The sequence below is a fragment of the Peromyscus californicus genome, unplaced genomic scaffold (assembly GCF_007827085.1).
Source record: "Peromyscus californicus insignis strain IS unplaced genomic scaffold, ASM782708v3 Scaffold_8__1_contigs__length_139910024, whole genome shotgun sequence".
NCBI lineage: Eukaryota > Metazoa > Chordata > Mammalia > Rodentia > Cricetidae > Peromyscus > Peromyscus californicus.
The window spans coordinates 4,170,496-4,195,096 of NW_026294606.1; the positions used below are offsets into that span (position 1 = coordinate 4,170,496).

The 24,601-nt window shown below is 42.1% G+C and overlaps 1 protein-coding gene across 7 annotated transcripts in view; it reads left to right on the forward strand.

Moving 5' to 3' along the window:
• Tut7 (terminal uridylyl transferase 7) overlaps window positions 1–24,601 on the forward strand; it is a 62,458-nt gene that overhangs the window by 5,210 nt on the left and 32,647 nt on the right. For all 7 annotated transcript variants that reach the window (XM_052728049.1, XM_052728048.1, XM_052728051.1 and 4 more), the window contains exons 3-11: window positions 1,600–1,781; window positions 2,050–2,166; window positions 2,570–2,747; window positions 5,529–5,617; window positions 9,240–9,291; window positions 10,167–10,236; window positions 11,286–11,412; window positions 12,377–12,496; window positions 23,057–23,209. In XM_052728049.1, the coding sequence (XP_052584009.1) occupies window positions 1,600–1,781; window positions 2,050–2,166; window positions 2,570–2,747; window positions 5,529–5,617; window positions 9,240–9,291; window positions 10,167–10,236; window positions 11,286–11,412; window positions 12,377–12,496; window positions 23,057–23,209 (1,088 nt within the window). The remainder of the gene's footprint in view (window positions 1–1,599; window positions 1,782–2,049; window positions 2,167–2,569; window positions 2,748–5,528; window positions 5,618–9,239; window positions 9,292–10,166; window positions 10,237–11,285; window positions 11,413–12,376; window positions 12,497–23,056; window positions 23,210–24,601) is intronic.

Below are 24,601 nucleotides of genomic sequence, written 5' to 3' on the forward strand. Positions count from 1 at the left end.
TGCAGCTGATAATTACTAGTTGATGGATTGTTTTCCCCAGGCTGAGGATCAGTCTTAGTGCCGGTGTGCATGTTGAGCAAGTGTTCTGCTATCTAGCTAAGTTCCCAATCTGGCAATGGCATTCTTTATTTTTTGTAAGGATTTATTTATTTATTATTTTTATGTGTATGTGTGTGCACACCTGGATGGGTGTCTGTGCACCATCCATATATAGGAGCCCGTGGTACCAAGCCAGAGAGGGCATCGGGTCCCCTGGAACTAGAGTTACAGATGATTGTGAGTCTTCTTAATTGCTGAGCCATGTCCAACCCCAACAGTGGTATTCTTTAAAATTGGAAGTCCTGTATTTCCTTTTCTACCCAGAATTCTTTTCTGCAATTAACCAGTGCATTGCAATTGCTATACTGGTAATGAGTGCCTCTAGAAGCTGGAGAGAGACTGCTTTATGCAAGTTCTTTTCTAAGCACTAATTTATGGAAAGCCAGTGAAAACAATTCCATCTGTTTAATCAGAATTTTAAAAAGATTTATTTTATTATTTTAATTTATGTAGGTATGTGCATGTGTGGATGCCTGCAGAGGCTACGTGGGTGCTGGGAACAGAACCCAGGTCCTCTGTAAGAGCTCATTCCACGGAGCCATCTCTACAGCCCCATGTTACAGTTAGCATTCATTGTCTTTCAGAACCTGATAGGAGTCCCAAGGCTGCTTACCATAGTTTTTAAAGTTCAGTCCCACAATTCTTATATGCTTCACAGGTTGAAGAGTAGTTAGCTTGAATTTATTTATTCACTCTAAGGATTATAGAACTAACAAAGAATTTATAACACATTTATTTAGGCTAAACTTTGATTTTTAACTGCCAATTGTTTTTTCCGGTATGGCATGTGCTCATTCTGTCGGTGGTATGTTTAAAAAACAAAAGCAAAAGTGAAGTGGGAACTGTGTGTTCTAAGTAAAACTTGGGCTTGAATTTTTTCTTAATAATGAAGGAACTCCAATTACGATTAAAGGCTACATTTGTAGCTAAATGACTTTATTTGAATCACATAAGAATATGATCAATTTCTGAGTTCTCCAGGTGCATGCAGTATTGTCCATTCTTCCCTACTGGGATTCTTCACTTAAAAAAAATCAAAACAAATATGAATACTTTTTATTAAAACACCAGGTACATTTACAATTTGGTTGGAAATACTATGTATGTATATATCAAGTGTATTAGAATTACAGTTATATCTGCCTTCAGCGGGAGACTTTTACTGTTGCATAAGTGTGCTCAGCAGCCTAATGTGGGAGGAGATAAAATCAAATTGTACGGAAAAAACAATCCTTTTTCATTGCAGTGATTAATGTGGATGGGTGAATATGGAAAGTCACCTTCCCTATTGTTCAGTGTTCAGACATCACTTATCCTATCATTGAAATAAGTGCATATGCGCTTGGGATAGAACACGGGGTCTAGCACTTGCCAGTGTATGTGAGGACCTGGGTTCAATCCCTAGTGCTGTGTGTAAGTAAGTGAATTTAAAGGAAGGAAGTTCTACATCTTACTCGGAGTGATGGTATTTACCACTTCAATATTGTCCCCTAACTTAAGAAACCAAGAAACAGCGGTCCAGACCTCGGAAGCCACGAAGGACTAGAAATGAGGAAAGTGAGCAGGATGGAGAGTTGGAAGGTCCTGTGATCGATGAGTCTGCACTTTCAACAAAGGAGCTTCTGGGCTTGCATCAGGCTGAGGAACGACTAAAGAGAGACTGCATTGACAGGCTAAAAAGGGTACCATCTTTACTCATACGTTTGCTAGATCATGTCTGTGTTTTCCTTTACACTGTGTTAGTGATTGCAACATTTGCCTCAGTGGGTTAGGTTTTCCACTTTTTTATCCTTGTGTAAGTCTGTGTGTTGAGGGATATTCAGTGTGATTTAAGAAAATCAAGACAAAACTGTCCATTTTGAAAGTGATGGGAGAAACCATTATTCTGGCTAATTTTGTTTCTCTAAATGTTTGGAGATATATCTTTCTGTCACTCTTTTCAAACTGTAGCGACCACGAAATTGCCCTACAGCCAAGTACACCTGCAAGCTGTGTGACGCTCTGATCGACTCCATCCCGTTTGCTCATAAGCACATCAAGGAGAAGAGGCACAAGAAGAACCTCAAGGTGAGTCTCTGCAGCTGCTGTCTCTGTGGCCTTCCTAAACCCTGTAGATACTGAAATCAAACCACTTGCTGAATTTAGTTTCGTCAGAGTACTTCTCCACTAGTCAGATGTGTTTGCTGGGTAGCCCTGCGAATATCCCCAAGTACAGAGCCAGGATGTAGGAAGCCACTGGGGAGCCTAGGTGTTCTTCTGTAAATAAGGTGCATAATGTCTGTTGTATTCTCGCCTGCTCTTTATTATCCGTATTAAGTACATAGAGTGTGTGTTTGATAGGAAGAACACATGTCTGAGATAAGGAAGGCTATGAGGAGTCCAGAACATTCTGTAGGGTACTGCCATGGTGAAAAGTGAAAGGTAACTGCTACCTATGAGTCCTTTGTAATCCTACTGTTGATCTTACAAGGAAAAGCAGGAGGAAGAGTTGCTCACCACGCTGCCCCCGCCAGCACCCTCCCAGATCAATGCAGTTGGCAGTGCCATTGACAAAGTGGTGCAGGAGTTTGGTTTACACAGTGAAAACTTGGATCAGAGACTAGAAATTAAGCATGTCATGGAAAGTGTGTTCCAGCACAAACTACCAGGTATTTTCTAGATTTGTTTTTCTATTTAGCATCTAAGGATACCTCATAGTTAAGTCACTTTCACCTAATAAGAATTAACTTATGGCCAGGCACAGGACTGCTGCCTGTAATACCAGCTTATGGAGGCCGAGGTCTAGGGTCCCAAGCTTGAGGCCAGCCTGGGCTACATAGCAGACCCTGTCTCAAGAAACAAGGCATCATGAGGACTTTTTTGCTACATCGCAAAGCGCCTATTTTTAGTGTTCTGGTGGTGGTGGTTTTTTGGTGTGTGTGTGGGGGGGGTGGCGGTGGGGGCTGAGGGGGTGGGGGGCTGGGGGCATGTTGGGGAGTGTTCATTTTGTTTCGTTTCCCTTCTTCCAGTATGCTAGGCTGGTCTGAAATTTGCTATGTAGTCCAGGGTGATCTTGAACTCATGAATCCCCTCGCATAGTTTCTTGTATGCTGGAATTACAGGCATGTACCACCACATCTAGCTGGTGTGTGTGTGTGTGTGTGTGTGTCTGTCTGACTTTTCCTAAGGTAACAAAAAACTTACATGCACTGTCATTATACATCTCCTTTCATTATACATGTTAATGTGTGACTAATTTTAGTATAGTTGAATATGCCCTTTATTGAGACACTGAGGAATTTTAGTATAGTTGAATATGCCCTTTATTGAGACACTGAGGTTTCGATGGATGTTTGGTTACTTTTTTGTCTGAATTAACATAGGTTTTTTTGTTTGTTTGTTTTGCAGTACTGAAAGCAACCCAGAGCCTTTTGCAAATGTTAGACATGTGCTTGATATTGGCTGAACCACATCCCCAACTCTATTTTTATTAACTAGCCTTATTTATTAGACTATTATTTATAGCACTAGAAATTAAATCTAAGACCTTGTACATACTAGGTAATTGCTCTATACTGAACCCTAGTCCAGTTAAACAAAGAGAGGTATCCTGAAGTAATTTTTAGGTTATATGTGTCAAAATAAAATTCTATTTAAATGTACATAAAAGAATTGTATAGAAACTGAGTTTTGGAGCCTAGTACATATTGTGTGCTATTGTTTTGTTTACTCTTGCAATGATTTTCCAAGGTGCGTCTATCTTTTGCTTTTGCCTCTTTCTAATTTTAAATCCATCAAGTTGTGGGGATAACTTTGTAGGGGCATACTGTCTGTTAACATTTAAGACTGGCAGACTCACCCCACACACACTTGGCTGGGCCTCTGTAGGCAATGACTGAAGTAGCGTAATTGGCTTTTGAGTCTTTCCTGTGGCAGAATTGCCAATGAACAGCGGACAACGCCTTCTAAAAGCCCCCACAAGGCCCCAGCACTTGGGAGGCTGATGGATGAGGATCATGAGTTCAAGGCTACCTGGGGCTACCTAGTGGGATGTAGAGGGAGGTCAAGGGAGGGAGAGAGTGAGTTAGAGTCATTGCTTAATTACCTTTCATTACAACTCTAAACTACTCATACTGAAAAGTCATGCACATGATGTTCTGTGACAAGCAACCAAAATAAAAGCACTTCCTCTTTTGTTTTTCCCTCAAGACAAGGTCTCACTATGTAGCCCTGTTTGGATTGAAACTCACTATGTAGACCAGGCTGGCCTCAAACTCAAAGAGATCTGCCTGCTCCTTCCTTCCAATACTGGAACTAAAGGCATGCACCACCCCACCTGGCAGCACTGTCTCTTTAAGCAAGGTGTGGTGCAGATGTGTGTCACCTGTACATATGTACAGTGTTCAATTTCAGTGCTTACTTCATTTGTGCCAAAAAGACCTTCACCATCAAGGGGAGTTTTTCTTTAAAAAAACAAAAACAAAAAAAACTAAATGATTTAAGTGACTTCTTGGGTTTTAAGAGTTTTCTGTAACAAAGTATATTTTACAAGCAAAATTTACTAAAGTTACAAGAGACACCTTTATAAGAAAATGAATATATTCTGTCCTCTTTCCTCAACCTTTCAAATGTGGGGACTTGAGTGTGAGCTTCACCACATCCATCTTGTCACATTTTAAATTATTCTGTAATACTTTTGCAAATGATTTTCAGAACTGGTTGTGTTATGTTAAAGGCTTTTTGTTCATGTTGTGGTGATTCCTATTAAAAAGTAACTTTAGAGCCTCATACAGTGGCAATTCTAACACCTAGGAGGAGGTGGAGGCAGGGGCATCAGGAGTTCACAGTTATTCTCAGCTCCGTAGGTAGTTAGATGCCAGCAGGGTTACTTGAGTCCTTGCCTCAAAGTCCTGTCCCCTCACAAAAATGGCAGTGTTAGCTGGGTGCAGTAGACGAGCCTATAGTTCTAGCTTTGGGGAGGATGAGGCAAAATGATTGACCCAGGATCAAGGCAAATCTGAACAACAGCAAGAACCTTTACTTTATAGTGAAACCTACTCTTTATAATAAGTTCGAGCTATGTATGCATTCTGATATTGGAAAGAAATGCTTGCAATAGCTCATGAGTATACTGTAGGATTTAAAACCAGGTGTTCTTTTCAACATTCAACATCAGAATTTTAAAAATCATTACAGAGTTTTCTGCACAAGATGTGAGCATGATCATGTAGGAGTCTTTAAATGCTTCAAAGCTCATGGCAGGGTGGCTGAAGTCCAGTGAAAAGCTGAGCAAATGGCTTTGCAGTCCTCCTTTGTGAGTGTCTGGTCTCTCTGGTCTTGCTTCTATGCACAGCTTTGATTGATGGTTTTGTGTTTTAAGTAGCAGTGTTTGGTTACAGCTTTTGAGAGATTTTACTATTTGTGACTCCCATGTGCTTACTTATTTCTAGACTGTTCTCTTAGGCTGTATGGATCTTCCTGTAGCAGATTCGGCTTCAGCGACTCAGATGTGAACATTGATGTTCAGTTTCCAGCAATCGTAAGTACAAAATGATGTGCTGGACTTTGCAGTCACAAAGAATTCTTTTGTTTAGCTTTTAAGAAAAGTTTTATATTTACATGCTTGTGTGAACTCGTGTACCCTTCCGTGTGTGTGTGTGTGTGTGTGTGTGTGTGTGTGTGTGTGTGTGTGTATGTATGTATGTATGCCAGGTGTGTGTAGATGCCCATGGGGGCCAGAGAGGGCATCAGCTCCCCTGGAACTTGTGAGCCACCTGATATGGGTACTGGGATCTGAGCTCTGGTCCTCCAGAAGAACAAGTGCTCTTAACTCCTGAGCCCCTGTCTTTATTTAAGCTTTTTTTTTTTTTTTTTTTGGTTTTTCGAGACAGGGTTTCTCTGTGTAGCTTTGCGCCTTTCCTGGGACTCACTTGGTAGCCCAGGCTGGCCTTGAACTCACAGAGATCCACCTGGCTCTGGCTCCCGAGTGCTGGCATTAAAGGCGTGCGCCACCACCGCCCGGCCAAGAGTCAATTCTTTTTTTTTTTTTTTTTTGGTTTTTCGAGACAGGGTTTCTCTGTGTAGCTTTGCGCCTTTCCTGGGACTCACTTGGTAGCCCAGGCTGGCCTCGAACTCACAGAGATCCGCCTGGCTCTGCCTCCCGAGTGCTGGGATTAAAGGCGTGCGCCACCATCGCCCAGCTATTTAAGCTTATTTTATTGTTGAGTACGTGGGCACATTTGTGTGTATTTTCAGTTGGCTGGGCAGACCTGCATGGTCTTAGAATATCAAGCCAGTTTGGCTCCTTATCAGAAGCACATAGATCTTAGTGTCCTTATCTTTTCTGTTCCTCTCAAAATGTACACAGCAGCCACTTTCTTAATGGAGTGATGGGGACTCTCAGAGACATTAGGGGCAAGGCTTTTAGATTTGGGAATTCTCAGGATTTGATTGCTGATCAGCAAACATAATTATGAGTTCCTCATGTTCACGTGGATTGTGAGGAAGTTGGGCCTTCCTTAAGCCTGTTTGTCACAGCTCCTTTCTGAGGACTTCAGCTTTGTCTCGTATCAGCCTGCTGTGCTTCACACCGGCACAGGCTTTTCCAGGGAGCATGCTTGAGACCCGTGGCTGTCTGATGGCAAAAAGCAGAAATTCTTTTAAATGTGACCTGGATGTAAATATATTTTGAGATTTAAAGTGTAACTGTGACAGTTCTCCCTGAGAATTTTCACTTTTATGTCTTCTGTCTTCAGCTTCAGAATTTTATTTTTTTTACTTTACAAATTTTCATGCTTATTTTGCTATAGATCTTTCCTACTTACTTGTAACGCTGGTTTTCTAGGCGTATGGATCTTGAGAGGGTGTATATATGTCTATGAATTCTTCATAAAGCCAACCTTACTATGACAGGAGGGCAGATGTTCAAATAGTGTGTATTTGTAAATATTCATGATCTGGAAACCTAATTAACTCCCAAATTCTCATTTTATATATTATTATTAATAATAAATAATAATATAATAATAACAATAATAAAAACTAGTGATGGACCAGAGAGATGGCTCAGTGATAAAGGTGCTTGCCCCAAGCCTGATGACTTGAGCTCAATCTCTGGTGCCACAAACTGTCCTGTGGCCAAATGTATGCCCCACACAAAGGCATAATGAATACATGTAATTTAAACAGTAATTAGACTTTTGAAAAGAACCACACCTAACCTCATGATGGAGCACACCTGTAATCCCAGTACTAGAGAGTTGGAGACAGAAAGATCAGGGCTTCAAGGCTAGCCTCAGACAAAGCAAGCTTAAGACAAGCATAAAGTGAGGAACCCCTCCTCCCAACACACACACACCAGCTATACAACCCCACATTTTGGTGAAGTATGATTCCCAAAGACATGGATAAGTCAGAACTTTAAAGCCAGAAGAAACTTAGATTATCCATTTACCCACTCTGGTTCCCAATGGCTTTTTTACAGCTGGTCTATGCTTAGTTTAGTTGTTTGTTAAAAATATAGATTCTGAGGCCAGGCATGGTGGCACATGCCTTTGGTCCTAGAGGCAAGTGGGTCTCTGTGAGTTTGAGGCCAGCCTGGTCTACATAGTAAAGTTCCAGGTCAGCCAGGGTTACTTAGTAAGACCCTGTCTTTGAAACAACAACTAGATTCTGAGTTGGACTCCTTGGTGGTCTTCCTCATAGCCTCTCATTCCTTGCTGTGCTGCAATTCTGTAGCTACCTGATTAGTTAACCCATAGATTTTACTGCTTTTTTAAAAACTTATTTTAGTGCATGCGTGTCTGTCTGTCTTCGTGTGGGTATATGCACATGAGTGTAGGTATACCTTCAGAGGCCAGAGGTATTAGATTCCCCCCAGCAACTGGAGTTACAAGTGGTTGTGAGCTGCCCAATGTGAGCACTAGGAACTGAACTCAGGTCCTCTGGAAGAGAAGTGTGTGCTCTTAACCACTGAGCCATCTCCAGCTCCAATGTTAATATTGTTTTAAGTTTCAAATTCTAGTAAGTAATTTACCAGAGTAAGTCCATAGTGGTTATTTTGATCTGGTATCATTAATGTAACAAATTTTCACTAAGCCCCTGTTGTATGTAGGCACTGTGCTAGTTTGTAAAGGACAAGATAGACCTGGCTCTCTGGTGGCACTTGTAGCTAGTCAGGAGGTAAGCTGTTTCCTCAGTTATTTACTATAGTAACAGCTGTGCAGAGAAGCAAGACTGAGTGACAAGCTCTGAGAACAGACTTAGCTTCATCAAAGAGGGTGCATTTCCACAGAACTGTACTTAGGATGTAGAGACCTGGGTAAATTGTACAAAAGCTTGAAAGCTGTGCAGTAACATTTGACATTGACCTAATAACAGTATGGTATCAGCAAAAATTTAAGGAACCTTAAATTGGGAGGGTGGCTCACACCTGTAGTCCCAGCATTTGCGAGGCAGTGGTAGGATTACTGTGAGTTTGAGGCCAGCCTGAGCTATAGAACAAAACCCTGTCTCAAAAAACAAAAAAGGCTAGAGTGATGGCTCAACAGTTCAGTGTTCATGTTGCTTTTCCAGAGTACCTGTGTTTGGCTCCTAGCTCGCACAGGGTTATTTTACAACTGCCTGTACCTCCTGTACTGAGGATTTGACACCCTCTTCTGGTCTCTTTAGGGATACACACACACACACACACACACACACACACACACACACACACACACACACAAATACATGTGTAAATAAAACACCTCACACCAACGACATAAGAAAAAGATTTAAGGATCCATTGGAGAATTTGAAAGGGCTTTGGTCCAATGTGGAACAAAGATTGGAGAAAGGGATGTTATTGATGTTGGAACCATGTAGCTGTGTGTTGCAACAGTGTTTCAGAGCAAGGGGAACATTGTTGCAGTAAAACCTTCCAACCACCATCACTACCTCAAGAATGAGTTTGTATGCAGCTAAGTAAATCCTTTACCCACACACAAGCCTCCTCATGGGCTCTTTGTTGGCCTTACACACGGGCTAATGACTATTTTCTTCACCTGTAGCAATGTGCATTTCTTATTTGGAAAGCAATTTGGGGAACTTCAGACTGTATTATACCAGAAAAACAAAAGTGCTGAGGGATTATTTCATGTATTCATTCATTTATTTCCTAGATGTCTCAGCCAGATGTCCTCTTACTTGTTCAAGAATGTTTAAAGAACAGTGGTAAGGCCAAATTCTTCCACATTTTGCTTCTGATTTTGTCTTTTGTCTATAAATTTGAATATATCTTACTACCAAACTGCAAGTAGGAAGTTCACTTTTAAAAATTACTTATATTAAGGGTAAAATCCAAAGCAAAAATAAAAGTAAATGCCTTTGAACTATTAACTAGAGTCCAGCAAGCGCTCGGAAGGACCACCAGTGAGACAGCTGTTAGTCTGACAACATTTAGGATTAATGAACCCTAGACTGAGTTAAAAATGCAGACTATATGACATTTACTCTTGGGAGTAAGCTCATGGTGATCTGCTTTATTGCGTGGTTGAAGTCAGCGTTACAGATGGCAAATAGGTGTGGCCCCACCCTGATTAATGAACTCAAAGACCATTGTTCCCAAATGGGCTCCTCAGTTGTCTTGTCCAATCCAATGTCCTCCTTGGAGCTTATGGCTTTTCTCAGTAGCTAGGCCTCATCAGATGATACTTTCCCTTGAGTTAGGCGTTCTTATTCTTTCTGTTTTTAGAAACATTTAAACATTTCATCTTGTTTCAGTCAGTACATATTTTGACACTGTCTATTGTTAGTAGCTTTACATCACTCTGTCCTTAGTCTCCCGTGCACATTTCTAATTATGTTGTCCACAGAGCGTTTAAGTGCTGCTTCAACACTGTGGTCTTTCTGATCAAACACTAGCTTTGGAACATTAGGACTTGGACTGTGGTGATTTGATCTTGGACATAGTGTCCTCTCTTTCTAAGTCACCTGAGGGGTGTTTGTGGCAGTGGCCTCTCAGACCCACAGCTACTCTTAGGCCTTCCCAGGTTTGTTTTTCAGAGAGGTTTAATTAACCTGTTTGATTGTTTTTCCTCTCTCCTCAGACTCCTTCACTGATGTTGATGCTGACTTCCATGCCCGGGTGCCCGTGGTACTGTGCAGAGATAAGCAAAGGTCTCTGTGTCTTTAAGCTGCTATTTATTTCATATGATTTATCTTATTTGGGTTTATTTTGAGATAAAGTCTAACTATATATAGCCCAGGATGGCCCTGAATCACTCTGTAGCCCAGGATGGCCTTTAGTTTTATGGCAGTATGTTTGCTGCTGTGCTGGGATCATAGGGGTGTACCACCATGTCCAGATTATCAGATTACCAAAGTCACATGTACTTTGTTAAATCTCAGGGTTAACTTGTAGAAGTGTAAATTCCTAATCTGGCTATTACTTGTCCTGCTTACTGGCATTTTCCCTGTACTTTCCTTTTAAGAAGAAAAGGAAAATAAACTGTTGGAAGTATCTTAGCGGATTCCAGCTAAACTGGCCTGATTGAATAATTGCTTCCTCTCAGCACCTTCTTTGCCGTTGTTTTCAGTAACACTTTTGGCATCTGAGATATTGTTCAGGGTGGCCTCACATGTGCAGCTCTTTTCCCTTGGGAAGCACTGCCGCCGCCACTTACTGGGAGCTTGGTAGGCTGTGATGACTCTTCATTAAGCAAATCCCTTTGACTCTCAGGAGAAAACTCTTGTACCATTGGAATGATCAGAGCAGGCCTTTGATAATACTTTTCTGTTCTTGTGCTCTTTTCAAAGTATTTTTAATACTCAAAAATACTGCCACCATTTTTTTAAATCCAGTTTTGGGGTTGAAGATATGCTCAGAGGTTAAGAGCACTGATTGTTCCTGCAGAGGAGCTGGGTTTGATTCCCAGCACCTGATTGGTGGCTTGCAGCCACCTGGGACTCCAACTCCAGGGATCAGATGCCCTCTTCTGACCTTCTAGGGAACCATGCATGTACATGGTACACAACATACTTAACGTTTATTCAAAATGGTCACACACATAAAATAAATCAAGCTCTTCTTGAAATCCCACATCGTGATTTTAAGCTCTTCATTCTTTAGTTTTTATTGTTGTTAGTGTAAACTTGATATAGAAGACCAATCCCTATTTAACACAGTTTTTCTCTTTTCCCTCTCATCTTTACCCTTCCCCCACTAGTGGACTTCTTTGTAAAGTGAGCGCAGGAAATGAAAACGCTTATCTGACCACAAAGCACTTAACGGCTCTTGGAAAACTAGAGCCGAGGCTGGTTCCTCTGGTGATTGCATTTAGATACTGGGCAAAGGTAGGATTTGGGGTGGGTGGTTGTGTGTGGATTTTTTTGGTTTTGTTGTTGTTGTTTGTTTGGGTTTTGTTGGGTTTGTTTGGTTTGGTCTTGTTTTGGCAGCCCTGGCTGGCTTGGAACTCACTACATCATCTACACTGTCCTCTAACTTGTAGGTGCCTCTGCTTCCTGAGTGTTGAAATTACAGATGTGTGCCACCATGCCTTATTTTGGATACCTATTTATAGGCATCAAGAGAGTGGATGTCAGAATATTGGACTAGACACTTTAATATACACAGAAGGAAAGCTCAGTTTCTATTTCAGTGTGACATTATTCCTCAGAAGATAAAATGAGTTATAGCACTTATTAAAAATCAGATATAGGTCAAACTTTTAGAATATGACCCAAGAAGTTCTACTTTAACATCTTTGTGAAGTCTTCTGAGGCGTGGTAGTGTTTGAGATAAGGCTGCTGACACCATTTCCAGTGACACACTCAGAGACTCCTGGATGCCTCACAGTTCTGTAGTTGTAGATAGGTGGTTGAACTGCAGTGTCAGCGTGAGCAGTCCCAAATGAAGATCACATCATGATGTAAGACTGACAGCTGGCCAGGTGTGAGCACACATGGATAATCTCATCGCTAAGGAGGCTGAGACTAGGAGCTCTCAAGTTCCAGGACAGCTTGAACTGCTGCATACCAAGACTCTGTCTCAAAGAAACAGCTATAAGAATAAAACATCCAGTTAAAAACAGAAGGACTCATAAACCACAGCTGCACTGATTGAGCAATGCTAGAGGGTTCACTTCTTGAATCTAGGATAAACAGGATGCCCAGTTTTTAACTTGGTGAATTGGAAAAACCTTACAGGAGCTGGAGGTGTAGCTCAGTGACAGAGTTTGCTAGTACAAGTAAGGCTGTGGGTTTAGTATCCAGCCATCCCCAAACTAACGTCATTAATGTGGGTTTGGTTTTTTTGTAGCTTTGTAGCATCGATCGCCCTGAAGAAGGAGGCCTGCCGCCATATGTGTTTGCTCTGATGGCCGTTTTCTTTCTTCAGCAAAGGAAAGAACCTCTCTTGCCAGTTTATCTAGGATCATGGGTATGACACTTTTTGGTTATGCCTGATAATGATTTTATTAAATTCCTTATGAAAAAAATCTAAACACTTAGCCAGACCTGAAGTATCTAATTATTCTACCATACTCTCATTACCAAAATATTAGTGTTTGATTACAATACTGATGTCACTTTGTCCCTGTGTAGGGATAATACTGTTTTAAAGAGTACCTAATACTAGTTGAAACAACTCTGAGCTGGGTTTGAATTTTTCATTGAGCTTAATTTTCTGACTTGATATTTGATTTTATTTAGCATCTCCATGCTATTTGAGAACCACTAAGACTTTTGTCTTATTTTTATTATTTGTTGATTTGTTTTTGAAACCAAATCGCACTGTTGCCATGTTACCTCAAACATCTGGGCTCAGTTTATCCTCTTGTCTCAGCCTTCTGAGTATCTAGGACCATAGTACTTTGTATCTCTGGTTTCCCCTGTAGCCTGTAAAACCAAAGAAAGCAAACTGATGGTCACCTGAATCGTGAGATGCAGAGTGACATTTTATGTTACCTTTGTGACAGTCATCTTTAAATGGAACGCTTTAGTCTGACCTGGGGGTACAGGTCTGTAATCCGATTGTGCAGGAGGCTGAGGCTGGAGGACCACAAGGTCTAAGCTTACCTGGGCTAAAGTGAGTTCAAAACCAGTCCCCTTAGGGAATTTAGCTAGATCCTGTCTTAAAAATAGTTTGAAAAAATAAAATGGTGAGCTGAGGATGTAGTTGAAATGTTGAGCACTTGCCTAACAAACCCCAGTGTTTATACCCTGACAATGGAAACTGAAGCATAAAGACCTTCTCCAGGCTAGGTGTGGTGTACATGTCTGTAGTCCTAGCACTCTGGAGGCTGAGGCAAGAGAATGGTGAATTCAAGGATAGCCTGGGCTATTTAGCAATACCCCCCCTTAAAAAAAAAAAGTGCTCTAAGCAGTTATTTAATGAAGGTATTACAATTTGTAACTTGCTAACAAAATAAATTACCTGGTAAGCAAACAAAACTGTCAACATTTGTTTAGTTAAAGCATAAAGGGTCCATATTTTTCACAATATAGAACAGTGTTTATAGTTTCTAGGGTGCAATAAAAATTGCTCAGTCTACGAAGAACCAAGGAGCCCGGACAAGAGCAGGTTCCTGTGTATTAGCTGGCTTTTGGTCCCTGCAATGGTACACTTGAGAGATCAGCTTAAAGAAACATGCATTTGTGCCAATGGTTTCGTTCTATGTTGTCTTGGCTCTGTTGCTTTGGCCTTTAGTAGCCCTATATTGCAGTAGGAACATTTAGCATAAAAGACTGTTCACTTCAGAGTGGACACAAGCAAAGAGAAAGAGAGAGGTGGGGCCATGCTGTAGAGGGACTTTGATTAGTAACGTAAGCATGAGGGCCCCAGTCAGTCCCTAAAACACTTGTAAAATGCCGGGCCTTGGGTTGTACATTTGTAACTCCAGTGCTGGGGAAACCAACATAGGTGGGTCCCGGAAGCCATCTGCCCAGCCAGCCTAGCCTGCTTTGGTGGGTGTCAGACCAAATGAGAGACCCTGTCTCCAAAATCAGGGTAGACACCTCCTGAGGAACACCATTCAAGGTGGTCCTCTGGCTTCTACTTGTATGCACCCATCCCAAGCACACATACATAGATGCATGAGGTCCCAGTATCCATTTTAAGGATATGCCCCCAGTGACCTAACTTCTTTCCATGAGGCTCCACCTCCCAAAAGGACCATACACTCCAGCAAAGCCTTCAGTGTATGAGCCTTTGGGGGACCATATCATTGACTCCAAAACTACCCAGAGGTGACAGCTGTCAAAGACCTGAGCCTAGCTTTGATAACTTCGCCTCTGGAGATAGAAAGAATACACTCAGAATAAATGAAAGACAAGAGACACCAGCTTGAGAGACAGTATATAGAGAGTGAAGTGGATGTTGATCTAGAACCAGTGATTGTAGCAGGCTTTCTCGGCCACTAGCCCCCAAATTATTATATGGAGACTTATTATTAATTATGAATGCTCATCCTTATTTTATGCTTTTCCGACTAGCTCTTATAATTTAATTTCACCCGTTTCTCTTCATCTATGTTTTGTCTCGGGGCTTTTTACCTTTTTTTCATTCTGTATGTCTTACTTTCATGCTTCATGTCTGGCTGATTGGCCCCAGCATCTCCCTCTTTTTCTCCTTCATTCTCTCTCTCAAGCCTACATTCCTCCTCTTACTTATTCTCTCTGCCCACCAGCCCTGCATATCCCTCTACTGCCTAGCTATTGGCCATTCATCTTTTTATTAGACCAGTCAGGTGTGTTAGGCAGGCAAGGTGAAACAGCAGCACATCTTTACATAATTAAACAAATGCCGCATAAACAAATGCAACACATCTTTACATAGTTAAACAAATATTCTGTTCCACAACAAGTGACAGCAACAATTATCTGAAATATGAGCGGGTTGTTAGACAACCTTATTTTAAAAGGCCAACATAGCTATCATGGTATACATTTGTGATCCCAGCACTCAGGAGGCTGAAGCAAGAAGATTGAGGGGGCCCAATCATTAAATCGCTGCCTGGTCTTCCAGAGGACCCAGGTTTGATTCCTAGCATTCACATGGTGGCTCACAACCATCTGTAACTCTGGTTCCAGGAGACACCAGAGTGTCCGGTCCCAGGGTCCCAGAGATCTGACTCCTTCTGGCCTCTGTGAGTACCAGGCACATGTTGTACACAGACATATTGCAGGCAAAATATCCATATGCAAAAAATAAACAAAGAAACAAACAAATGGTATTTAAAGGATTGAGAGATTAGAGATAGCTGGAACTAGGAAGACTCTGGAGGAGAGAGTAGAAAACATTTTTAACTAAATGATTAAGAAGTACGAGCTTTTGGAGCCAGGAGGTGCACGCCTTTAATCCCAGCACTCAGGAGGCAGAGGCAGGCAGATCTGTGAGTTTCAAGACAGCCAGAGCAACACAGAGAAACCCTGTCTTGAAAAAGAAAAAAAGAAGAAAGAAAGAAATACAAGCTGTCAGAGTGTGTGAGCTGCAGGCAAAGTGTTCCCAAGGACATTTGTAGGCTTAATTCACTTCAATGTAAAAAAAAGAGAAAATTCAAGAAGTGTGAAGTTGAAGGGCAAAATGAATATGCACTGGGCCTGAGGAAGCAAATGGACCAGTGGACTAAGAGCAGCCACAGGAAAAGGGAGTGGGTAGAGTCAGCACCAGCAGGTGGAAAGCAAGGTCACACAGGGAGTGACATGCCAGTCCATTGGTTCACCAAAGTGTCAGTTCTGTACCTTTCATCAGGAAACTTAATAGAGTGACTAAGATAAAGAAATACAAGTTATTGGGAATGAGAGGAAGATTCTTGTTTAAGATCTCGCGAGCCTGAGTACATGCCAAGCATCACTTAAAGCCAGGCATAGTGGTATACATTTGGAATCTCAGCACTCTGGAGGTGGAGGCAGGAAGATCAGGTCAGGGTCAGTCTTGGCTATATAGCAAGTTTGAGGCTAGCTGGGCTATAGGAGTTGTCTTTAGATTAAGAGAGAGAGAGAAAGAGAGGGCTTTAAAAAGAACATTTATGATGGCATGGTGGTGCATACCTTTAATCCCAGCACTTAAGAGGCAGAGGCAGGAGATCTCTGAGTTTGAGGTCAGCCTGGTCTACAGAGACTTTTTCTCAAACAAAGAAACAAAGCACTTACTGCATGGCTTTTACTGAGATTATACAAAAAAATGTCTTCACATACCCACTCCTGATGGTAAGGGCACTGGTGTCACAAAAAGAACTCTACCTGAGTTGAACTTGGCAGACCTTTCCATTTACTGCATTATTTACAAGAATATTGGTGGCTCAGGCATCTGTCAGCCTTCACCATTCACATTAGCTCCCATGAAACACAGCTAGGGATCTGGAGGTGGCAGTGCCTAGACTCAGGCAAGGGTCACCTGGCCTCCTTTTCTTCCTTCTCTGAGGGACTGTCCACACTACTGTTTTGCTTAATTTGTTGTCTGGTCCTTGTCTTCAGATAGCAGTTCCATGAGGGCCAAGGGTCATGAAATAGCTTCACTACAGCAGAAAGAAGAGCTAGGTAAATTGTACATTTTTAAAAAAATTTTATTTTATTATGTTTATGGGTGTGTGTCTGTATACATGAATGTAGGTGTTCACAGAGACCAACAGTATCAAATCCCCCTGGAACTAGAGTTACAGATGATTGTAAGCACCTGACATAGGTGCTGGGAATCAAACTTGGGCCCTCTACAAGAGTGCTCTCTCAACTACTGAGCCATCTCTCCAGCCTCAAATGTACGTACTTTATAACAATCAACATGGCACTTTTCAACCAAAGAAAACATAATCTAGTAGCCGTTCTTCTTCCTCTTTCTCCTCCTCGTCCAACAGCAGCTCACCCATTTTGTGGCCTTGGCTGACATGGAGCTCACTCTGTAGACCAGACTGACCTCAGACTCACAGAGATCCACCTGCCTCTATCTCCTGGGTGCTGAGATTAAAGGTGTGGGCCACCATGCCCGACTGACAGCCTTATTTTTACTAAAGAAGTTGAATTTGACAGTAGACATCTGTGGGAAATATCTGCAGCTAACTTATTATACTTTCTTCTTTTGAAACAAAAAAATGCCCTTATTTAAAGGTTCTGGGAAAAGTTCTGTGTAGCTAGCGTACAGGCTGATACGTTATTGATTGCTTGCTGCTGCCTCAGCACTCAGCATGGGACTGCCCTGGTATGCCATGACTGCAGGCACCTGGCCAAGCTCTGCTTTTCCTTCTCACGAGAAACTTTTGCAGCCACCACTGATACCAACATATCCTAGTATGAATTTGTCCTTTAAACTCCTTCTTACACCTTAAAAACAAAAAATCCGAATGCTGATGGAAATTTTGGGAAGCTACCCTCAATGAAATTAATGACCACAAAGAGTGGCTGTATTGTGTCTGGCCCCCTCCCCAAGCAGCCATCTGATTTTTGCTATCATACCATGACTTCTGTATTCATTGCTTTTCTATTGCTGCGATAAAATACCACATCTTAGTTTGGGTTTCTATTTTTATAAAATTCCTTGACCAAAAGTAACTTGAGAAAAGGGTTGATTTTACCTGAGGGAGATCAGGGCAGGAACAGGAGCACAGGCCATAGAGGAGTACTACTTATGGCTTATTTTCCATGGCTTCCTTATAGCACCAGGATTACCTTTCCAGGGATGGCACTGCTTACACTGAGCTAGACCTTCCCACATCAACATCAGTCAAGAAAATGCACCACAGGCTTTCCCATGTGAGGTTTCCTCTTCCCAAAATGATTCTAACTTGTGTCAGGTTGATGTAAAACTAGCCAAGACACACCATGACAAAGGCAACTTCTAGGAGGAAGGGTTTAGTTGGAACCAGAACCATTAAGTTGGGATACTGACATCAGGGCATCCTAGCTTTAATGGTGTTTTACTTGTAGTTTCCAACCTATGCTTGTTACCAAGGCAGCTGCATTTCTGGGACATTGGGGATAGACTCCAGTGGCCAAGGTTTTCCTTGGGCTTGAGCCCCACACAAGGCATTGGCCAGTTGGCCAGGCACCCCTGCTATCACAGAAGCCTCATGCTTAGTAGTGGGATATTGGGTGGCTTTACTCTGCCAGTAGAAGCAGAGGGTGTCCACCAACCTACAACCTGAGACTCAGCCTTTTCAGAAAGCCCTGGTCATTGCAGTCAGAAAAGAGGTGAAGAAGCAAACCTTTGTGTGCAAGTGACATGGTTTTTTAAATAGAAAGAAAAAAAAACAAAAAAACACCTCCTAGAATTAATAAGACCATAGGATACAAAGTTAACATACAAAATTTGGTTATATTTTTATATGCTAGTGTCACACAATTGGAAAATTAGGTTTAAAAAATTCCATTGAGCCTTTTGTGCAGTATACCTGTAATTCAAACACTCAGTCTGAGGCAGCAAGATCATGAGTTTAAGGCCATTTGGTGACATTAGCAAGACCATGTCTCAAAACAACAACAAAAGTTTCATTAATAGTGATGCCAGAGAATAAGTGTAACAGAAGATATGCACAATTCCCAATTGGATATTAGAGTGTATGGCTGAGGAACTCTTAGACATATGCAGCAAGGTGCATTGGCACAGACCTACAAACCTGCTGCTTGGGAGATTCAGGCAGGAAGATTACAAGTTTGAGGATGGCCTGGGCTACATATTGAGTACAGGCTACACAGGGAGACCTTGTTTCATAATCCAGTCACACATGTACACACACAAAATAAAACATAGGTAAATGAGGTATACCGTGTCTTTGTGGACTCAATGTTGTCATGTGGTGATCACTTGGTTTTGTTGAAGGTGTCTAAGCAAATTTTTGAGGAAAAAGTTTTTTTAAGAAATGCTAAGAAAAACTGAATATCCATGGGGAAAAGGCAAATATTAAACCTTTATACTCCCCAGTGGGTCAGAGATCTACACATGAAAGTCAAAACTGGAATTCTCAGAAGTGAAGTCTTCATAGCAAGAGTTTCTTAGAAAACTAAAACTGTAATCTATATCAAGTTTAAAAATTAATAAACTTTTTAACTTCTAAAAATTTTGCTGTTCAAAAAACATTGTTAAGTGTAGCTAGAGTTTTTTTGCCTGGCCCACAGTCAGGACAAATAAATCTCTGTCACCCGCCAGTCCCACAGCCGCTCAGACCCAACCAAGTAAACACAGAGACTTAAATTGCTTACAAACTGTATGGCTGTGGCAGGCTTCTTGCTAACTGTTCTTATATCTTAAATTAATCCATTTTTATAAATCTATACCTTGCCACGTGGCTCGTGGCTTACTGGCGTCTTCACATGCTGCTTGTCATGGCAGCGGCTGGCAGTGTCTCCTCCCACCTTCCTGTTCTCTCAATTGTCCTCTCTGTTAGTCCCGCCTATACTTCCTGCCTGGCCACTGGCCAATCAGCATTTTATTTATACAGAGTGATATCCACAGCACTCCCCCCCCCCCTTTTTTTCAAAGGAAGATTTTAAGTTTTACACATCTCCAAGGCCAGAATTTGGGCGTAACTTCTCTTACTACTTCCTGCTGGAGGGGGGCGCTGTATCTTATGGGGACACACAGAAAATTTTAGGATTATGGAGTAGTCTGTGAGGGTGTATCATCTAAGCCAGTCGCCTTGAAACAGTTCTGGATGTTGGATCATCTGGGCCATGGTGTCATTGGAGACCTTTCAGGTAGTCTTGGCTGGTCAAACCTGATGTGTCTTAATCTGGAACAAATCCATAGCCTCTGGCTTTCTGTGGAAACAAAAGCAGAGCCTCCTTTCCAAAGCAACATATCCTTACATCCAAATTTTGAAGTCAAGGTACCTTTAAAATATCCATATTGGTTTAACTCAACAGCTTTTGCGATCAAATGTTTTTCTTCAGTTACGAATATCAAAGAACATAATCCAGATTTTCTGTATGATAGCCATCTTTATGTGGCTTTTTTTTATATTACCTTGAGCCTATTGCTTTAAACTGCAGCATTCTAAGACTGAAACGGCACTGTGGCTGCTGGCTCTGCCCACTTTAGCTTCCCAACATGGCGGTGGTACATTTTCCGCCAGTTCTGGGAGCCATCAACTCTCAGAAATAGTGGGTCTATGCTTCTATCAAAGCAGTGTGTAGCCCAGAAACCTCTTTTTTTGTTTTGTACTAGCAAAGGCTAAATCCACCACACAGCTTAATGTGCCACTTGCAGAGGCCTCATTCCCCCCATACTGCAGGTCGAGCGCAAACGCCAGGAACTCGCCAGTAGCTCAAACCCGCGTGTTGCAGCGTCTAGCTGCCCGTATGAGACGTGAAACAGGAATCTGGTTTTGGCTCTGTTTAGAATTGCTTATTAAATATTATCAGGTTTAAGGTGGAAACTGGAGCCATTGGGCGCCATTTGTAGCTAGAGTTTTTCTGCCTGGCCCACAGTCAGGACAAATCTCTGTCACCTGCCAGTCCCACAGCCGCTCAGACCCAACCAAGTAAACATAGAGACTTATATTGCTTACAAAACTGTATGGCCATGGCTACTTGCTAACTGTTCTTATATCTTAAATTAACCCATTTTTATAAATCTATACCTTGCCACATGGCTCGTGGCTTACCGGCATCTTCACATGCTGCTTGTCATGGAGGCGGCTGGCAGTCTCTCCGCCTCAGCCTTCCACTTCCCAGAATTCTCTTCTCTGCCTGTCCTGCCTATACTTCCTGCCTGGCCACTGGCCAATCAGCATTTTATTTATACAGAGTGATATCCACAACAGTTAAGGACAGGATAGGCTCTGTGGTAGAGCCCTTACCTGGTCCTACACAAAAGAAGAAAAATCAAATACAGCACTGACTTGAAGAACACTGAATGCATGCATCTAAGGAAGAGACAGGACACTCCCTGACCTCCAGAGTGTCTTTGGGAGAGTTGTTACAGAGCACTGTCCTCTCCAGGCATTCTGGGTGCTGTGGTAGAACACCAGAGCAAACAGTCATGTCATGAGTGTGTATACCGACCAGGGTGAGGTCTTCCTCATGCGCTAGTACATGAACACCAGGCGGTGGTGTGTTTGAGAAAAGGAGAAGAGTGACAAGGGAAACATTAGAAAAGAGGAGTGGAGTCTGTGGCCCTGGGATTAGCAGGTGTAGGAAGGCTGGGAAAAGACTGACTTCTTGTGAAATAGGACAGCAGGAAGTCGGGAGAGCCACAAGCTCTTCCACTTCAGTAGGAGTGCTGTCAGCTAAGCCATTGATTGACAACCAGTGCCAGTAGATGGATGTTCAGGAACCCATTCCACAGTTTGGTGTATTCATTAACTTGTTGAATTGCATGTGATGGTTGTGTTGTCAACTTGACAGAATCTGCAATCACCTGGAAGACAAGCTTCTTTCATCAGGTTGATACGGGTTAAAGGAGAAGACTACCTTCACTTCCCTGCCATGATGGACTATGAGCTAAAATAAACATGTTGTCCCTCATGTTGCTTCTTTCAGCGATAGGGAAAGTAGCCCAGGCATTATGACTCATGAGCCCCATTGTGTAAGAAGAGAACTGTCCAGCACTCCATAGTGCCTCTCAGAGCTTAGCACTTCAAACCTTTTCTTCTACAATGCACAGACATTTTCATTATTAATGAAAAAAATATACACAGATACTTTTGGACTTAATAAGAATTCATGATATCTAATGTTTGGGGGGGGTAGTGATTCTGGGAATTAAACTAAGGGTCCCAAACATGCTACCATCACAAATGCTCTACCACAGAGCTTCATTGTTAGCTACCTCTTAACCTCTGCTGTGTACGCGCATGTGTGCCTGCGTGCATGTATGAGTGCAGGTGCCTACAGAGGCATCAGATCCTCTGGATCTATAGTTACAGGCAGTTGTGAGCTATCATGTGGGTGCTCGGAATCAAACCTGTGTCCTCTGGAAGAGAAGCTAGTGCTCTTATACACTGAGCCATCTCTCCAGCCCTGTTTTACTTTGAAACAGTCTTGCCAAGTTGGCCAGATTCTCCTTGAACTCCTGCTTCCTCCTGAGAAGCTTGACTCCAAGTGTGTCCACCTCCCCCAAGCTGTTCTGTTAGGAGTAGGATCTAGACGGTAGTTCCATATCTTCAAAATGCTGATAGGAGCAATTCCTGGCATCCTTTGAAAAAAAATTTTTTTTTCTTTTTTTAGGTTTTTCGAGACAGGGTTTCTCTGTGCAGCTTTGCGCCTTTCCCGGATCTCGCTCTGTAGACCAGGCTGGCCTCGAACTCACAAAGATCCGCCTGCCTCTGCCTCCCAAGTGCTGGGATTAAAGGCGTGCGCCACCACCGCTCGGCCCTTTGAAAATTTTTAAACACTATGTGTCATGCATGAGCAGATAAATTATAGCACCAGTATACTCCCATAGTGGGGCTCCACTTCTCAGAATGCTGAGGCCTAGAGAGATGCCTCAGACTCTAGGGACACATAGCTAGAGGAAGCTAAGGCTTAAGTACCAATGAATTCTACTCTAGAACCAACAACTTCAGATACTTCTTAGGCTATTTTGTTTTTTTCTTAGGGTTTTATTTTGTTTTGTTTTGTTTCCAGTTTTGTGACAGGTCTCAGGCATGCCAGGCAAGCAAATACTCTAGAACCATGCTGTGCCCCAGGATACTGAAAACTTACTTTGCAAAGTCACCATGGCTTTTTTGCAAATCAAAACCTTACTCTTTACCCCGAAAAGGTACTTAAATTACCAGATCTCAAAGGTAGTTGGTGAGCTGTTTTGTATTTTATAATTTTGTACTTTGATTCATTATTGTGTGTGGAAGTCAGAAAACAACTTTGAAGGATCCCCTACTTCGTTCCACCTTGGGACTGAACTCAGGTCATCAGGCCTTTACCCATTGAACCATCGTGCCGTCTCCTATTGCATGTCTTTGATGAGCTATAGTGTGTGTTAAGTTTGTATTCCTATGAACATTTTAGTACTCCCTGTCACAGAATTTTTCATACTATATAGTAAGATATGTCTGATTATTTTTTCTAGATTGAAGAATTCTCATTAAACAAATTAGGGAATTTCAGCCTTAAAGACATTGAGAAGGACTCTGTGGTCTGGGAGTACACTGACGACACCACAGGGGGCGCCAGCACTGCAAAAGAGGAGGCACCCAGAGAGACTCCAGCCAAGAAGGGGCAGGTCTGTTCTCTCCTTTCTAGTCATACCATTGATTCTCCCCTGGTCTTCGTTGTGTTTATGCACCAACCTGTCTCCCTGTCATCTTTGTTTTCACTACCCTTTTTGTTTACACTGCTTGGGTTTTGGAAACAGGGACTTAAGCCTGTTTCCTAGGCTGACCCTGGGACTTAATATGTAGCCCAGAGTAGTCTGGAATTCATGGCAGTCTTCCAGCCTCAACCTCTCAAAGTCCTGGGATTATGGACATGAGCTGCCTGCCATACATGGCTTTATCTTAACTGTTTTTGAGATGTAGTTTAAGTTAATTGTACAAAGGAGTGGGTCGCATTACATACAGCATTTCTCTGCATGATTGTGATATGTTTTGATCCTGTTCATTCCTGTTAGCCTTTCTTGGTCTACCTGCCCCTACCACTTCTCCTTGTCTGTGTCCTAACAGACCCTTTTCTACTGTCCTACCTTATGGTGCTCTTCGGTTCTGCATAGGAGACAAAGTGTGGGATGCTCGTATTTGTGAGACTGGCTTATTTTAATGTGATAATCTCTAGTTCCATACATTCTCATGCCAGCAACATAATTTCCCTTTTTATGGACAAATAAAATTTCATTTTATTTAGAGAGGCCTATTTTTTTTTCATCCATTTATGAGTACCTAGGCTGACTTCAAAGCGTGACTGATGTGAGTAACGCATTCGTAACATGGGTGTGTAGGCTTCTCCATAGTAAGCTAACTTTTGAGTGTAGGACTGGGTCATATGGTTGTCCCGGTTTGTTTGTTTTTATTTATTTGTTTATTTATGTTTGCTTTTTTGAGACAGGGTTTCTCTATGTAGCCCTGGTTGTCCTGGATCTCGCTCTGTAGACCAGGCTGACCTTGAACTCATAGAGATCCCCCTGGCTCTGCCTCCCGAGTGCTGGGATTAAAGGTGTGTGTCACCACCGCCCGGCTTCCAGTTTATTTCTTAAAGAGCTCACATACTTATGTACTAGCTCATGACTGTTTCATTTCCTTGTCTATTTAGCCTCTTGAATAAACAAGTAATGAGAAAGGTTGAAAAATTGACGTCACTAATCCATTTATTTATATGGCTTCTTCTATGTGCAGAGGCCTTTTAAAGATACTGAGTAGAACCTTTGATGTAAGATAACTGTACTAGCCATAAAATACTTCTGAAACAGGGTTCATGGTTCTAAGCCCAGTATACACTAACAAGTCATGTTACTCCTCTAGCCCATGGTTTATGCATGTTTCAAAATGGACCAGTGATGAACTATAGACTCCAGTTTCCTAGAACTGGGAGAGTAGTGGAGATGCCCCTGACCCTGCTGTCCCTAGACAGCACCATTCTGTTTCCTGTGTTTTGGTTTGGGTTGTGGGAAGCATCCTAGGCT